At 34.5% G+C, this 17,394-nt stretch overlaps 4 protein-coding genes across 11 annotated transcripts; 2 read left to right on the top strand and 2 right to left on the bottom strand.

Moving 5' to 3' along the window:
* The first annotated feature begins 724 nt into the window (after window positions 1-724).
* Window positions 725-8,908, top strand: LOC139787542 (cullin-3-like). 8 transcript variants are annotated; one of them, XM_071726703.1, is made up of 20 exons: window positions 725-742; window positions 1,120-1,374; window positions 1,444-1,541; window positions 1,614-1,796; window positions 1,897-2,194; window positions 2,270-2,436; window positions 2,575-2,740; window positions 3,835-4,221; window positions 4,402-4,608; window positions 4,679-4,858; window positions 5,145-5,519; window positions 5,592-5,765; window positions 5,892-5,999; window positions 6,308-6,485; window positions 6,572-6,804; window positions 6,907-7,076; window positions 7,499-7,637; window positions 7,797-7,930; window positions 7,999-8,055; window positions 8,341-8,908. In XM_071726703.1, exons 8-19 carry the CDS (start codon window positions 3,841-3,843, stop codon window positions 8,021-8,023), a joined length of 2,304 nt encoding a protein of 767 aa, XP_071582804.1. In that variant the 5' UTR covers window positions 725-742; window positions 1,120-1,374; window positions 1,444-1,541; window positions 1,614-1,796; window positions 1,897-2,194; window positions 2,270-2,436; window positions 2,575-2,740; window positions 3,835-3,840; the 3' UTR covers window positions 8,024-8,055; window positions 8,341-8,908. The 8 variants fall into 8 exon arrangements, with proteins under 8 accessions (XP_071582804.1, XP_071582806.1, XP_071582807.1 ...); XM_071726705.1 differs by lacking the exon at window positions 725-742 and adding an exon at window positions 882-900; XM_071726706.1 differs by lacking the exon at window positions 725-742 and adding an exon at window positions 3,174-3,358 and having other exon boundaries at window positions 909-1,374.
* LOC139787480 (ubiquitin-conjugating enzyme E2-18 kDa-like) lies at window positions 7,773-10,709 on the bottom strand. The gene is given in 4 exon segments (XM_071726581.1): window positions 7,773-10,148; window positions 10,355-10,462; window positions 10,465-10,537; window positions 10,683-10,709. Coding segments are annotated over 4 exon segments (381 nt in total). The 3' UTR covers window positions 7,773-9,975.
* Window positions 10,679-14,786, top strand: Vps53 (vacuolar protein sorting 53). The gene is made up of 13 exons (XM_071726701.1): window positions 10,679-10,916; window positions 11,216-11,616; window positions 11,694-11,814; window positions 11,889-12,025; window positions 12,107-12,533; window positions 12,614-12,960; window positions 13,047-13,202; window positions 13,278-13,403; window positions 13,470-13,548; window positions 13,731-13,879; window positions 13,957-14,122; window positions 14,201-14,347; window positions 14,435-14,786. The coding sequence occupies exons 1-13, from the start codon at window positions 10,830-10,832 to the stop codon at window positions 14,594-14,596; spliced, it is 2,505 nt and encodes an 834-aa protein (XP_071582802.1). The 5' UTR covers window positions 10,679-10,829; the 3' UTR covers window positions 14,597-14,786.
* On the bottom strand, window positions 14,783-17,170 carry Rpl7a (ribosomal protein L7A). The gene is made up of 6 exons (XM_071726723.1): window positions 17,011-17,170; window positions 16,104-16,218; window positions 15,864-16,013; window positions 15,544-15,764; window positions 15,190-15,312; window positions 14,783-15,017 (listed from the first exon to the last, which is right to left on the bottom strand). The coding sequence occupies exons 1-6, from the start codon at window positions 17,023-17,025 to the stop codon at window positions 14,835-14,837; spliced, it is 807 nt and encodes a 268-aa protein (XP_071582824.1). The 5' UTR covers window positions 17,026-17,170; the 3' UTR covers window positions 14,783-14,834.
* Between the last annotated feature and the right edge of the window lie 224 nt (window positions 17,171-17,394).

Below are 17,394 nucleotides of genomic sequence, written 5' to 3'. Positions count from 1 at the left end.
AATAAAATGTACGCAGAGTATTCAGCGTATCGAAAAACGTATCAGAGAGGAAAAAACCGATAACGAATCAATATAACTTCGCTTGAGATTACAAAAAAAAAAAAAAAAAATGTAAGCGCGATGGAAATTTTCGAAATCATTTTTGTCATAAAATTTGGACAGATCCTAGACGACAGAATCGTTATTATTTATAATCTAATTAATTCTATTCATTCATTAATATTACTGCTAAAGTTTAATTAACTCAGTTGCTGTTTAATTCAATCCAAGCACCAGATTCGACACAAAGTGCTTATAAAATTTCTAACTGTATAATTCATCGCCCTTTAATCCTACATTACTCGTATGAGATGTAAAATAGACCCTTTTAATTAAAAATCTACTGAATTCACGAAGTAAAATGTTCTTATCGATCGAATGCTGCACAAATTTATTTCGTAATTAAAGGAGAACTTTTGCACTTATCTTTATTTAGAAGATATACAGAATGCTATCAATCTTTATTTAACTATAATATAAATTATCAAAGAGAACAATTGAAATTTAAGATATAACGTTGGGGTATAAAATAGATCCCACTCGAGTAATGAAGGGCTAATATATAAATCTTGCCATCATAAAAATAATAATAATTCCATCCAATATAATAAAAAGTTTTCCGAGAGGAGAGGAGAGGAGTCTATCATACCGACTGAACGGCCTGACAGTTTGCACATTGTTGACGTTTGCGTAAAGACACGTGGTATGTCGCATATAGGTTATGTAAACTTGCGAGAATGTCGATGAGATTGCAGTCTTGTTTCCTTTTTTATAACACTTTCGATATCATAAATATGGCGGGTAATAAAGGTGCTATATTTAATTTCGTACATCGTTCTGTGTCTCGCATTATTAAATTGTGTCTGTATTATAAAATACACACGAGTAATCTTGTGCAAATTTTCTTATTACAAATAAATCTTGTAATCAATAAACTGACGATACAATTTTGTTAACGTGTTAACAATGTTATCTGTTTATTAAGAGTTTTACATATCTATTTATTAAGAGTTTTATTTATATCAACACAAACACGCTTATGCAATAACATAACCGTGCATCTCTGTTTTTTTCTTTCAGATAGCCGAGGAATCTTTCCAAGTCGTTATGATTCAGTAAACGAGATACCCGGTGATTAGATAACATTATCAATAACTGAATATACATACAGTTCGATACACAGTTCTTTGCAGTACCACTCCAAGCTAGTCTTTGTACTGTTTGCTAGTGTACTAATTCTCAAGATGTATCGAAACATAGAACATCTAGACCCATCCGAAATAAACATCACGTCAAGAATATTGCATCAACTGCTTCTCGACGAGTTAATGAATGGTAATTGTAAGGCATTCTGGATTTGCAGCAGGGAACTGCAGGTAGTAATAATGTAATTTTTGTTTATAGTCCTAGAGAAGGATTGACTGCGAACTTTGCGGAGGCCACTGTCGAGATGGCTGATTGTCCTGATTTCATTAGATGGCCTTACAATTTTTATGGAGAAGGTACGCGTATAAAAACAACACAAGACATATTTAATCTTGCTCCAAATTCCATATCTTTAACGATACTTTCAGGCTTGTGTGGTAATCCGATTATGTTGGATGTTGGTGGTCCATAGTATCTTCTACCAACTGTCCAGAGAGATAAGTTCTACGATGTTAAGTCGTTGCTGCGACAGTTAAATTACAACCATTATACTCTCGTCATCGGCGCAGGAGCTGGTCCATGGCCACATACAGGCAGCAATTGCGAAGTGTGTAGGTATTATAAGTACATTATTTAAATTGCATTAATAATATCTTCTAATTTGAGGGAGAGAGAAAGCAAACTTATAAATAAACGAAAGATTTATTTCAGCTTATTATGAAGTTACGTGTATCAAACGACCAAGTCTCGCCAGGGTATGAACTTAACATGGGAGTAGCGAATGGGACGCATTATGCATTTGTAAATAAGTCCACTGGAAAGTGCATGTTCGAGCGTATAGTTGCTAATGAAGATGAAACAACTTTCGCATTGTTGGCCAATCTATATATATATGCGAAGGCAAGCCAGGGAAAGAGTTATAAAAGTACGCGCTAAAAAACGTACCGGTAAACTGGATTTCATATCATGCATGCAGAAAACGTTGGAGAAACATTACGGGGATAGACTGGTAGGTAATCATCATTGCGATATAGCATTAAACAATATGGAAACTCGAGTGAACGTCAAATGTCTCTAAACTTAGGTTTGGGTGGCATGTTTGAGATGAAGAACGGAAAAGTGAAACAGCATATTATGCCAGATTTTTCGGACACCCCGTTGACTAGCGAGGCACAGCTCAACAACTGGCTACGTTTCTACGAAATGGAGACCCCTCTGATAGCTGTCGGCACATTTGTCAGCGTTGAGACAGTAAGCTTTAAAGAGATTCAATCCGTATGAAAAGAAAAAGAATATCAGATACGTTCGAATACAATAGTCTATAAAATTATTTTAACGATTATTTATCTCTCTTTTATTTTCAATTAAAGTACTCGTTCCTCCTGTCAGGATTTAGATCTCAGAGTACAGCATTTCCACCGTTCTTTCGAAGAGAACAGGTTGGGTGGACATTATCATATCGATACAACGCCGAATACTATTGAGTATCCGAGGGCTACTTCAATGTGGCAGCTACGCTACATGTCGATCAACCGCCTAATAAACTGTAGTTTGGGTAAGATTAATTTCGTACTTCAAATATTTTTTTCACAGCAGATTGAACTTTATCAAATAACTTGCAACTTTGTCAAAAAAATTGCAACAAAAGAAGACATGTTGATATAATCTAATGTATTTTGTTAGAATTTATACAAATTTATCGAAGAAATTCTATTTTATATGATTAAGCTAAGAAATTCTATTTTATTTGATTAAGAAATAAACATATTTGTTAAAAAAAATAATAATTAGATCTGCTTTTTCTTCAAAATCCCTTCTTTTTTTGTGCAAATTGAATTAAGCGAATTTGTATCAAATTTCGTCAGCTCGCAAATTCATAACTTATTTGATCTCACGAAATATTATTCCGTCAATAAAGACTGTGACGACCGTTATAATCTTGTATATATGTATATGTTTACGTTATTTATTTCCGTTATGTTTTGGAGAGATCGCCCTTTGGCTACAATGCTTTGTGTGATTATCAACATCTACACGGTTCAAGAAGAACCATCCTATTAGCTGCTTCAATGTAATAATCAGAACCTAAGCAGATTATAATTACATATTCGCTAAATTCGCTTCGCATCATATTTTTTTAATAAGCGTGATTGCATCACGATCACTCATATTGGTAAGTGATATATTACGTATATAAACTTTCGCAAATATTCTAATACGACGTTTCTTTATCGCATTAGAATAAGTGAGAGACACTTTTATTAAATTATTGAGAATAACTGCAAAGAGCTACATTCCGATATTTCCTATTCTTTTCAATATCTTTATTAACGACATTCAAAAACCTGATGTGCTATCTTTGAATATTCATAAGCCTTTTTAACCGTTTGACTGCGTAAAAATTTGAACAACATGATCTTGTTGCAATTTGCTAATATCATGCGCTGCAAAATTACCTAAAGAAAGGGTCGGAACGTATTCGATTATACCACTCTATTTCTTCAGAGATTTTAATTATTTTTGTATCATATAATAAAATACATATGCGCCTATTTACTGCGCCTGGCTGTTATTGCCAATTCTTACCCTCATTTGTAAAGTTCGTGTTGAAACATAGAAACATGAGTTATAAACACTCTGTTTTCACAGACAATTATGGATGAGATGTATGATGTAGAAAGAAACTGGACCTCATTGAAGAGTGCTTTTCAAAAGATACAGGAGATAGATCGCTCTCGCCTCAGTTTCGGAGAACTTTATCGCTATGCTTACATGATGGTTAAACACAAAGACAGCGAACGATTATACACGGGACTGAAGGAAGTCGTAACGCAACATCTTGAAAACAAAGTGCGAGAGGATGTTCGTCGTTCCTTCCATAATAACTTCCTACAAACTTTAAATCTAGCATGGAACAATCATCAAAAGTCAATGATGAGGATCGATGAAATCGTGATGTACATGGATAGAGCGTATGTTCAACCGAAAGATCTAGACAATGTGTATAATCTTGGATTAATTATTTTTCGAGATCAGGTAATTTTCATTTTTAATTTGCATTGTCTTATAAAGAATTTAGAAGTCACAAAGTTCTATTGTAATAAAATAGTAGGTATTTTATATGATTGTTGATTTTGCAACGTTAAGTTGCTGTTATTTATTTAAAATGATTGCTAAGTATGTTTAATATTGACGAGTTTCTTATAAATTTTTTAGATAGTCAGATATGAATGTGTTAGAGACCATTTACGGAAAACATTATTAGGTATGGTCACGAGGGAAAGAAGAAGAGAAGAAGTTGCAGATCGTAGCGCTATAAAAAATGCCTGCCAAATGTTAATGTTACTTGGAATTAACAATCGCCAAGTTTATGAGGAAGAGTTTGAAAAGCCTTTTTTACAACAAAGTGCTGAGTTTTATAGAGTGAGTGTCCAGTATGAGATACGTACGATATTCTTACATGCACATATGTAACTTGCAAAATTTTCTTCAGGGGGAATCTCAAAAATTGCTGGAAGAAAATAGTGCATCGGAATATATAGAAAAGGTTGAAGCTAGAATCCACGAAGAATCTGAAAGGGCAAAACATTATTTAGATGAATCAACTGAACCACGGATAGTAAAAGTTCTAGAAGATGAGTTAATCAAAGTACACATGAAAACTATTGTTGAGGTGTGTTTATTTACGATCTGGGTAGCGATCATGTAACCCTTTCCTTAGAACGGAAACGTGAAAAGTAAAAAGTTTCATGTAACTATCTCTTTCTATTGGTGTTGAATAGAAAGAGATAAACTTTTCAATTTTCACGTTTCCGTCCTAGGGGAAAAGATACATGATCGATCCCCTGTATTAATGGACGATTAAACTTAAATATATATCATGTGTTATATAATCACATGTTTAGCACATAATATATATTATGTGTTATATATATACCTTAACATCTCTTGTTTGACAGATGGAAAACAGTCGTGTAGCACACATGCTCAAAAATCAGAAAACGGAAGATCTTGGTAATATGTATAAACTATTTTCGAGAGTATCAGACGGATTGCGCATTGTGTGCGACTGTGTATCTCAGTTTCTCAAAGAGCAGGGCCGCGCGTTAGTGCAAGAAGAGCATGAATCAACCACAAATGCCGTTCTTTACGTCCAAAACTTGTTAGATCTAAAAGATCGCTTTGATCATTTTCTATGTTATTCTTTTAATAATGACAAGAATTATGAACAGATGATAGCATCGGATTTTAAATACTTCCTTAACTTGAATCCTAAAAGCCCGGAATATCTGTCGCTATTTATCGACGACAAATTGAAGAAAGGCGTTAAAGGAGTTAGTATTATGTGTATAATTGCATTGTTACATATCGTATGATTTTCGATACATGAATATATTTGGTTTTAGATGACAGAGCAGGAGATTGAAGGGATCCTAGATAAAACTATAGTTTTATTCCGTTTATTACAAGAAAAAGATTTATTTGAACGGTACTATAAACAACACTTAGCCAAACGATTATTGTTGAATAAGTCATCTCTTTCAGATGATAGTGAAAAGAATATGATATCCAAACTTAAGGTGAGAACTAGAACTAGATATAATGCTATTCTAGATCAAAATAGTTTTGTTCATATCTGAAACGGGTATTGCTTACATTTTTATATTAAAAGAAGTTAAAAACATATTTTTTGATTATTTTTTTAGACTGAATGTGGATGTCAGTTCACATCAAAGTTAAAAGGCATGTTTAAGGATATAACAGTCAGCAACACTATTATGGATGAATTTAAGGATCATGTTCTTACGTCTGGCGTAAGTATCAAAATAATATAATAAAGCATAGACCAGCTAATAAAGAAAATATAATAAAAGGTTTTATTATGACAGAGTATATCTTAAATGCTTCTATAATTTTGATATTAAGATTTTATATAAATATTAATTTGAATATTTCCATATGTATAAATAAAATATAAATTAGTGTATAAGTTACAGAAAAGATTGTTAACGCGTAATATTCTGGTTATGTTTAATTAAAACATTTTATAAAATTTGTATTTATGCGTATACCATAGATATAGATTATTATTTTATGTCTTATCTGTGTATGTTTCATAAAGACAAATCTACATGGTGTGGATATAAGTGTCCGGGTGCTCACAACTGATTTCTGGCCAACGCAATCAGCCACTCCAAAATGCAGTATGCCCACTGCTCCGCGTGATGCCTTTGATGCCTTCCGGCGCTTCTACCTAGCTAAACATAGCGGTCGACAATTAACGTTACAGCCACAATTAGGTGAGTTATTATTTTTATGTCTTTATCAATATCTGTTTTTACTTAAACATTTAATAATATGAGTGCAATGATAAAAATTTGTACAGGTTCTGCTGATCTAAACGCTGTATTTTATGGACCACGAAAAGAAGAGAGTAATTGCGGAGGCTTGGATATTCCATCATCTTCGAGTTCTATTGGGAATGATAGCGCAAGCAGCAGCTTAGTAAGCCAGCGAAGCAGCATGTGTAGTACACCACGAAAGCACATAATACAAGTTTCCACTTACCAAATGTGTGTGTTAATGCTGTTCAATAAAAGAGAAAGGTTAACATATGAGGTGAGTTTTGATATGAGTTTAAGCAGCTAATTACTCATCTCATATCGAAGAATAAAAAATGTTTATAATTTCTATATATACATATGTATGAATATTGTGTAGGAAATTCAAGGTGAAACCGATATTCCAGAGAGGGACTTGGTCAGTGCATTGCAATCTCTTGCCATGGGTAAAGCTACACAAAAAATTTTACTTAAACACCCTCGTACCAAGGAAATTGAATCTACGAATTGTTTTTGTGTGAACGACAGTTTTACTAGTAAATCACATAGGTATTATATTTTTATGCAATAAATGATATATATATATATATATATTAACACTTTCGCAGCTGGCGATTCTAGCGCGTGACTGTACTGAGAGCTACGTGCAAATTTATTTCATTTTCGGATCCAAACTATTTTTAATTCCGTTTAAATGCTCATTTTGATGAAATCAATTTATTTATTTAGATAGCTGCAGTAATCATAAATACGAATCATAAAATCATGTGCTTTCCTAAAAATATAAAATAACGTTAAATTATACTAGCTGCAACAAACTACATTTTAAAATGACGTAAAATTACATCAAGGGCAATTGGCTACAAATCTTAAAAGTGACATAAAATTACGTTAGTGGCTGCGAATGTGTTAATAATACATGTGATGTAAATAACCATCTTTTATTGAATATTTGTATCGCTTTTGTTAAGAGTAAAGATCCAGACCGTAGCAGCAAAGGGAGAATCCGAACCTGAGAGAAAAGAGACGCGGAATAAAGTCGATGAAGACCGGAAACACGAGATCGAAGCAGTCATCGTACGAATTATGAAAGCCCGAAAGCGTATGCCTGTATGTAACTTGAAAATTCTTATAAATATAAGTTCACTGTACACGGTTAATTCATTGATACATATTTTTCGAACGTAAAAAATATTTTTTTATTCGAGATAAGCTATAATATGTGTAGAGCATAATCAATATATATCAATTTATTTTCTTTTTTATTAGCATAATATACTGGTAACAGAAGTAACAGAACAGTTAAGCGGTCGATTTTTGCCTTCACCTGTAATAATTAAGAGACGTATCGAAAACTTAATCGAACGAGATTATTTGGCTCGTACAGAGGAAGATTGGTATATGTAATGCATGTTATACATTGACGCTAATATTTACAGAAATACAAACTAATACATTTTACGATTTACAGGAAGGTGTATACATATGTTGCTTAATGCTGAATTCAATATTGGATGTGTACAAACATGTAAGTAATTTGTAATAATATATATCCTCTTACTACACATTAATGATATTTTATTCACCGAATCATTATTACATCACCATTATTTGGCGTCATTAGCGTTATCTTCTTATTATTCTCATTTCTCGGTTATGAATTATTATTGTCCAGGGAATATTCCATGTCAACAAGAAAATTATATTTCCATAGAGTTTGGATATTCTGTATATATATGTATACAGTTAATATATTGACTATATATTGACACTTATTTAGCTTTAAATTTACAGCGTATAATGTTCTTTACAGGAATATATGATTGGGAAGTTGATCGAAAATGGTAAAATATTGAGTACGGCCGATATTGCAAATACAAAGACAAAAAAAAATAGAGAATGGGTCATTATTGAGTGCTGAAAATTGTAAGATGATGTGTTTATATCCATTATAAAATATTTGATTTGAATTAGACAACTTATATACACTTAATAGTTAACGTGCGTTTCTAATGATGCGAAATACAATTAAGTTACCGAAGATGATTCACATTGATAATACCGCAATTAGAAACTTTTCTACACTTGTAAAACTGTGATTGTCTATGATAACAAATACTATCTGAATACCCCGATAGCACAGTGACGTCAAATGACGTATTAATTCCGTCATAATGCCGTCTTAATGACGTTAGAGACGGCATTATGACGGAATTAATACGTCATTTGAGGTCACTGTGCTATATCTGGGTATATCGTGAATTTAGGAAGAAAATGGTACATTTACATATAGTTTTATTTACGTCGATGTCTATCAATTATATATGTAAATAAGTGATGTGAATGTATTATTAAGAATATACTTGTCTCATTTCCAACAATTCAATATTATTTTTCAAGTTTGCACTCCACACCCCTAAATATAAATCACGTTTATCTTCTTATATAAAAAACATATGAATAGGTACACAAGTGTTGATTTTCATCTAAGTTCATTTTTTGATATATATTAGTTAAGATATGCTTTCACACTATATTTTGTATTTATATAAATATATAAAATTTGAATTTTTATGTAGTAATAAACATTATACACTCTCCAATGTTGACGCTTAACAGCTTCCACCTCTTCCACCTAGCTTTTCAATTATTTCATTGCAATTTAATCCACTGACCGTTTTAGTACAACACAGAATATTTATTATAGTATGCCAAAAGTGGGATCTACGAATCTGTAAGAGATGCAGAATTTGTTAGCGGGATGATATGTGCGCATGAGATTAAATAAAGACGAAGATCTTAATAAAATGCAGTTTAACTCAAACATGTATTGCACTCTTTCACGTTGTAGTGAAGAAAGGCGAATTGACGTCATGTTTTTATTTTTATTTGTATTCTCTCTTTATTTATTAAGATGGAGTTTTACTATTTAAATGAAAGTTTTACCCTTTTTCGTACACAAAACTGAATAAAATTAAAATGCTACAACAGCACTTATTATTCCTGAAATATTCACCCAATACATTAATTTTCTATACGAAGTTTAACATGCTAAACAAATACAAAATATCCAGTTTACCCTAACTAAAAAGTAGTTCTTGTAAAGTTTCATCATCGTATACATTCCTACAGGATCAAGCTGGAATGTAACGACCTTTCGATGATAAATCAAAGTATAATTGGATATGACTTCAAGTATAAATTGTATACAACGTGATACAGTTATTCATCATAATTTACTGTACTCTGAAAAGTTCATCCCACTTCTTATAAACATTACAATTTGCGTCGGTGTTAACCAATACTGCGATGTACAGAGTCGTCTCAACTCGAATCTGTGAGATTCCACGGGGATTAACAGACAGGTATACATTGGCTTGAGTTTAAATCAGCTGACGGGCGGCAGGCATCGGTGGTGGTGACGGTAAGTAAAGCTAATCATTCGGGGTTATTCGTTAGAAGATGATGATGATTCCCGCCTCTTCTCGGCATGCTTTTTTGTAAACTCTTTCGAATTTTTTAAAAACTTTTTTCTATCCTTCAGAAATTCTTCAGCTAGATCCGCTCTCAAAGGATGCTCGGGCTCAGGATCATTCACTAATGCTATCAAAGCTTGGATCACTGCAAGTGTAAAATGGCATATGTAAAATTAAGGATATTCTCTTTTTCTCTTGAAAAAGAAACATATTAGTTTTATGTTTACGCTGCTTTAGAAATATGAATTTTACAAATTGCAACTAGTAGCAATTATACTTAAGTCTTAGAAGCATTTTTATAAATCACTATTAAAATACAAAATAGCCATAAATTGAAATGTAGAGACTGACCTTGGTCCGTTTTTGTAACAGGTTTCCAATTTTCCGCGCTTATAATTGGCAAACATATCTGTCCCTTTTCGTCTACGATATACGTTTATAGATGATATATCTTCGTTTTGGTGGTTTAAAGGGGTATTTTGCGGGAAACTTAATTTCAATGCGAAACGCGCCTTTGTTGTATGGTGGGTTGTCCTGTGGAAGAAAACATCTCATGTCTTTTTACTAATGTCTATAGATTACTAGTAAAATATAACACATACATTACATATCATAGAAGCAACATAAGACCAGTTCTCCGCTGACTCCGCTTCGTGTCGCGCTCGCGCGTACCGCGTACGGCGCCGGGCGTGTACGTCATCGACATGTCACCTGCCACATCCACGTTCGACACGTTCGTCGCGATTCGCAATATTCGCATGCACGGCGCGCGGATATAGCGCGAGGCTCGCGTAAAAAGTACGCCCATGCCCGTTCGCGTAGCGCGATGGACAATCACGAGGAGGACGAGCTGGAGGAGCTCCGCTCTACGGTCTACACGTTCCCGCCGAACGTGCAGAGCGTGATCGAGCAGGTTAGGCCGCGGGTCCTTTTCGCCTCCTCCCCTCGCGGAGCTTTCTCGTCGAGATCCACGCAAAATTTACTTTGACACTCACGATCTTTTTGTATGCGCGCGATGTGTCATTCCTGTTCAATAAAATGCTTCTCTTTCCAACGCCTGTCTTTCTCTGAACTGACTTTTTCAACGTTCATGGATTTTGAGCGACTTGTCATGATTTTGCGTATAATCACATCTATGAGATACATTTTTGTTTGTTTGTTTGTTTTTTGAACGAAATTTTGTAAGCCTAACACTGTTTTTCTCGCTATCAGGTCTTGACTATCACTGATCCGTTAGACCAACCCAATTTCAACGTGGTGGACTATATAAACACGTTATTTCCCTCGGAACAGTCATTGTCAAATATCGACGAAGTGGTGAATAAAATAGAAAAAAAGATACATACTATTGATAGAGAGATACGGTCAGTGGTGCGTGGTCAGACGAACGTGGGCCAAGATGGTAGAGCGGCGTTGGAAGACGCGCAGAAGGTGATAAGGCAGCTATTTGTTCATATAAAGGACATAAAGGACAAGGCGGAGCAGTCCGAGGAAGTGGTGAAGGAGATTACGAGGGACATCAAACAGCTGGATTTCGCCAAGAAGAACCTTACTGCCTCGATAACGGCGCTGAACCATTTGCACATGCTTGTGGATGGAGTGGATAACCTAAAGTACGCATATTGCATATTAAAAGCATTATTTAGACATTGTTCGAAATTATAAAATCTGTACCTTTGGTTTACTTCAGAGTATTAACGCAGAAGAAGCAATATGGAGAAATTATCTTACCGTTGCAAGCAGTGATGGAAGTGATGCAGCATTTTAACAGCTACATGGATATACCGCAAGTGAAGCAGTTGTCTGATCAAGTAAGGACGCAAGTTGTATCTTTGATAATTGATAGAACTGATTCTTTTAATGTGTTTTCCTTGGTCTACAAAAGGTACGCCAGATCCAGGATGAGTTGGCCCAGCAGATTACAGCGGATTTCAAACAGGCCTTTTCCGGCCAGAATCCAAAGCATTTCAATCAGTTGACGGAAGGATGTTTAGTATTATCAGTCTTACACCCTAAAGTGAAGTATGCATATACAGATATTTGTAACGTTATTCTACGAGTAATGATAGAATTTCAATCTCAAATGTCTTTTCTTCTTCAAAGGAAAGATCTGCTCGTCTGGTTTGTAAATATCCAATTGCAAGAATACGCACATTTGTTCGATGAGAATCAGGATTTCGCCTGGTTGGATAAGATAGATCGAAGATACGCGTGGATCAAGAAACATCTGCTCGACTTTGAGTCAAAGTTCGGTACGATCTTTCCCCAGGACTGGGAAATTTCCGAGCGAATAGCTGTACAATTCTGCCATGTCACACGTGAAGATCTCACAAAATTGATGAACAAGAGACGTAATGAAATAGACGTTAAGTTATTGCTTTACGCGATTCAAAGAACCAGTAATTTCGAGACGCTACTATCGAAGCGTTTTATCGGCAGTACTTTGGAGACCACGGATGCTAAGTCAGTAACAGTCAGTAATGAAGTTGCGGAAAAAGTACCGGGGAATCCTTTTGAAGAAGATGAAAAGGTATCAAAACTGTTTAGTCTACGTTTAACTATGTTTATATTATAAAATGTTAAAAACGTACATCGTTCTCTTGCATATAGGTTGAAAACGAAAAGCCGAGGCCGTCTCCATTCGAAAAGTTAATAGGAAGATGCTTCGAGCCATACCTGAACATTTATATAGAAAGTTTGGATCGCAATTTGGCAGATCTGATGGATAAGTTCGTGTCCGATGCTAAAACGCAACCGCCAGGTGCTAAGGAATTTGACGGCATTGAAGGGCCAAGCAGTGTCCTGAGCTCGTGTGCCGATCTGTTTGTATTTTACAAGAAGTGCATGCTGCAATGTACGCAACTCAGCACCGGTTTAATTATGCTGAGTCTCGCCGAGACTTTTCAAAAGTACCTACGGGAATACGCAGTTAAGATCTTACAGAATAATTTACCCAAGTAAGTGTAAAAATTAATGTCAAATCAGAACTTATGTACGTATATATTTTAATTGAACTTAATGTATCTTAATGTAACCATTATAGAATCGGAGGCAGCGCAGGAATTGGCACCAGTATGAGCAATATCACACGTGACTTCCGAGATTTATCAACGTCAGGCTTTATTCAAAATTTCCAAAGTTTTTTGAAGGAGGGAGAAACTGCCAGATTTAGTAAAGAGGAGCAATCTCGTATATGCTGGTAAGTACATTTGTTATTCTTTATTTCCGTTCCACCGAACAAAGTGAATAATTATTAAAATATGTTTTTTTTCAGTATTTTGACAACGGCTGAATATTGTTTAGAAACGACACAGCAATTAGAAGAGAAACTTCGTGAGAAGACAGATGAATGCTGTTCGGATAAAATAAATTTGTCTCAAGAACAGGATATCTTCCATAAGTATGTCTTATTTTTATATATTTTTAGAAATTTGTTGATTTATTAATTTCTACCATTTGTTTTTAGCGTGATTTCTAATTGTATTCAGTTACTGGTTCAAGATCTGGAAGCAGCATGTGAATCCGCATTGACTGCAATGACTAAGGTAAATTATAAAAAAAAGTTGTGATTATCAATAGTACATTAATTACACACAATTCAAATATATTATTATTCTACAATATAAAATTAATATCATCGTGTTATTATAAAAATAATATACAATTAATAATATGTGTTAATGTCATATTATGACGTATAATAAAAAAGTAATTATTTTTTTCTCAGGTGCAATGGAGTTCTGTGGAAGTCGTGGGTGATCAGAGTAATTATGTTAATACGATAATAGCGCACCTTCGACAAACAATACCGACCATACGAGATAGGTTATCTTCTTGTAGAAAATATTTCACACAGCTCTGTGTCAAATTTGCTAGGTAAAACATTTGTCGTGACATACATATTTACACGAAATATTTTTCAAGATTTTTTTATATTCGATGCTTTGTTTCAGCTCTTTCATAGCAAAATTAGTACAGCAATTATTTAAGTGCAAGCCATTAAACGCCGTCGGCGCGGAACAACTGTTGTTGGATGTCCACATGTTGAAAACAGCCTTGCTGGATCTTCCATCGACGGGTTATCAAATACAGAGAAAAGCTCCAGTAACATATACCAAAGTAATTGAATACTTTACAAGATAGATAGTATAAATATATAAAACAATATATGCAATGTATATCTTATTCATCATATAGGTTGTGGTCAAAGGTATGGCAAATGCTGAAATGATATTGAAGATTGTAATGTCCCCAATTGAATCTCCCAGTGACTTCGTAAAACAGTGCAATATACGCTTGCCTGACTTACAGTCTTCAGAATTCCAAAAAATTTTAGATATGAAGGTAACTTTTGCAATAACTAAATTTTTTTTTATATACAATCTATTATATTTTTAATTGAGTATCTAATAAGATCAATATATATTCTAGGGATTGAAAAAAACGGATCAAGTTCTATTGCTCGAGCAATTTAAACAATCTGAAAACACAGACGCCGCAAACGCTACGAAAAGTCACGTAGTACATAACAGTCCAGAACATGAAGCTGGAAGAATTAAGAGGCTAGAGAAACTCATCAAGAAACGAATTTGAGGATATTAGATATCATGTTCATACTGTTCATCAAGAAACGAATTGAGGATATTAGATATCATGTTCATTGTATATAGTTAATTTAGAAATTCTCTTATTTTAAGATAACAAAGACCCTTTATACAAAATGAAAGGAGAAACATAAAATATGTAGGTATACTTTATCAAATAAATACAGATACCAGATGTATTTCATCCTTTATTTTTTTATGTAACCTGTAAATGACGGGCAATAATGTTAACCTTGTTTCTGTGCCAGTTCCTTGGCCTTAGCTTTTTCTAATTTCGCTATCCTGGCCGCAGATTTGCTTCCCAGTAAACCACCACCCCAGTGACGCCTGATTTCGTCATATCGATCATTGAAGTTCGTCTTAATGGCTTCGACAATCTTTGCGAAGTTGGCTCTATCGCCAGAATCCACCTGAAATAACGACATACTTTAATAAAACTGAAATAAAAGTGGAAGAATCAGACTTTTGTAAGTGTGTATCAGAAATTTTTTGAAATATCACGATGTTTCATTGGATTGGCTCTTGTATTTTTACATCATATGGTCGTATTAAATACAAATTACAAAAATTGAATATGCATACCTGAGTAAGAGCAACTGTTGAGCAAGTCTTACGTCGAACCAGACGTCCCAAACGCGCCTTGCCTTTAACAATACAGTATGGTACGCCCATCTTGCGGCACAAGGCAGGAAGGAATAATACGATCTGCATCAATAAAAAAAAGAACTAATTAGGTTGGCACATATAACTTCTTGCATACAAATATAAATAATAATATAAAATGTTAGTCAGATGTCATATATCATCCTATGAATACAAATAAAATTATAAATTTGTATCCTCAGGTGAAGAAATTTAGCATCACTCGTTGAATGGAAGAGAAATCTTGCAAAATAGAAATCTGCTGAGAATTATAAATTTATACATATAACTAACCTCAATAGGATCAACATCGTGAGCTATAACAACCAGCTGAGCTTTCTTCTGCTCCACCAGCGTGGTCACTGTATTGGTTCCGCTGCGAATGACGTTTGGTTTCTTCGTCGGCGTGTCTTCCTTCTTCGCGATCTTCTGCTCGGCTCTCGCCTTCAACCTTGCCTTCTTCATGGCTGCTGATTCCGGACGGTACTTTTCCAATACCTTGAATAACTGTGTAGCTACAACACCATAAGAATATTATTGTATATTTTATTTTATGTACATGTATAGAATTTAATAATTCTTTAAATCATGGATGCGTGGAATGTACATCTTACCGGTTTGTTTATCCAATGTTTGAGTAAACTGATTTATCGTCGGTGGCACTTTCAACCTCTTCTGCAACACAGACCTTTGGCGCTGGATGCGAATGTACTTCGGCCATCTTACAAAGCGGCTGAGATCACGAGCCGGCTGAATATCCTGACCTAAATTTTAAGATTATCAACAGTAACGTGCGGCTATTCCATACAGTTGTAAACTATTAACTAGAAATCAGTAAAATTACTTTGACTTACCAATGCCAAAGTTGCGTGTCCGTTTCTCGAAGAGTGGATTGGTCACTTTCTTCGGTTCAACCTTCTTAACTGCCAACGGCGCTGCAGCTACCTTCTTCCCAACCTTCTTCTTCGGCTGAAATTGAAAAGGAAAATTAATAGGAATCAACAATCAATATATTTATAATATAATCGAGTAATTTTAATAAGTTTTTTCATGATGTATACACAGGTATATTTTAACAAAATATATAAGCTAAATTAATTCTCCGTCTGTATATGGGTCTACAGCGTTCAAGCCAAAATATTTGCTGGTAACTGTAAAACTCGCAAGCCTGCCAGAAAATATTAAGTAAACGATGTTTATTAAAATGACTATAAAATCGTCAACTACAATGTAGACAGATGTTTCACGAATTTTTTCAGATTTTTAAAAAGACTTTAAGATAGGGAAAAATAGCGTCAAACGTGACAGACCCACGTGGACACTCCGAGGGTACAAAAAAGCGTATACAGACGGAAGATTAAACCTATTATTGCCACTTTCATGCAAGAAACGTCTTTTAGGAATCCAACGATTTATCCCATAAAAATTAAATGCTTATTTCTGGCCACCATTCGTTTAAATATTCATTATAGCGTCGAGATCCACGAAATTACTGTGCATTGTAAATTTAGGTTATGAAACATTAAATCGATATCACATAAACGAATCGATCTGTTTAATCGTTGCTATACGCAGAAATAGGATTTCGAAGGACCCCAATTGTCACGTTACACAGTTATTGAATCAATTTACTCCGAAACGAAAACATATTTTCGGGTCACACGCTGGAGAAACATGCCCGAGATTCGAACGCGGATACTCGTCGCTGACGATGCCGCTCGACGGAAATATTATTCGCGCACGACAGTTCGATGATCTTACCTTTTTCTGAACCATCTTCCTAGCTAGAAATCCGACGGATTTCTGTAAATTTGGCCGGATACAAAACGCGGTACCTTGCCAAACGCGACGCGAAGTACAGCCGTCGGCACCGTAAAGAAAGTCTCGCACCGCAGCGCCTCCGAAAAGCGACTGAAGACAGCCATATTGACACCCGCGTAACTTCCTAATATGGCGGTGTTTTTAAACAATTTAAACCATTTTAAACTGCCGGAATGTACTCGGAAATACTTATTTACGACAAAAGATGTAAAAAAACCTAATATTATTCTCAATAACTGTAATTAATTTTAGTAATAATTAATATCACCTTAATAATTAGCGTTAATTAATATTAAAGATGGGAATTATTTTTAAAATTTATAC

Source organism: Temnothorax nylanderi, unplaced genomic scaffold (assembly GCF_030848795.1).
Source record: "Temnothorax nylanderi isolate EJ_2023f unplaced genomic scaffold, tnyl_v1.0 TNYL_tig0010_pilon, whole genome shotgun sequence".
Taxonomy (NCBI): domain Eukaryota; kingdom Metazoa; phylum Arthropoda; class Insecta; order Hymenoptera; family Formicidae; genus Temnothorax; species Temnothorax nylanderi.
This window is presented reverse-complemented; position numbering and strand designations above follow the sequence as displayed.

What these genes read in the sequence shown, in the direction of transcription:
- LOC139787542 (XM_071726703.1), top strand. Translation starts at nt 3,841, where the DNA reads ATGGATGAGATGTATGATGTAGAAAGAAACTGGACCTCATTGAAGAGT. An exon ending in ATATGATATCCAAACTTAAG is followed by an intron (nt 5,766 to 5,891) that starts GTGAGAACTAGA and finishes TTATTTTTTTAG; the next exon opens with ACTGAATGTGGATGTCAGTT. An exon ending in AACGTTACAGCCACAATTAG is followed by an intron (nt 6,486 to 6,571) that starts GTGAGTTATTAT and finishes AAATTTGTACAG; the next exon opens with GTTCTGCTGATCTAAACGCT.
- Vps53 (XM_071726701.1), top strand. Translation starts at nt 10,830, where the DNA reads ATGGACAATCACGAGGAGGACGAGCTGGAGGAGCTCCGCTCTACGGTC. An exon ending in CTTTTGAAGAAGATGAAAAG is followed by an intron (nt 12,534 to 12,613) that starts GTATCAAAACTG and finishes TCTTGCATATAG; the next exon opens with GTTGAAAACGAAAAGCCGAG. An exon ending in GAGCAATCTCGTATATGCTG is followed by an intron (nt 13,203 to 13,277) that starts GTAAGTACATTT and finishes GTTTTTTTTCAG; the next exon opens with TATTTTGACAACGGCTGAAT.
- Rpl7a (XM_071726723.1), bottom strand. An exon ending in GACACGCAACTTTGGCATTG is followed by an intron (nt 16,014 to 16,103) that starts GTAAGTCAAAGT and finishes CTTAAAATTTAG; the next exon opens with GTCAGGATATTCAGCCGGCT. An exon ending in ACGATGTTGATCCTATTGAG is followed by an intron (nt 15,313 to 15,543) that starts GTTAGTTATATG and finishes TTATTGATGCAG; the next exon opens with ATCGTATTATTCCTTCCTGC.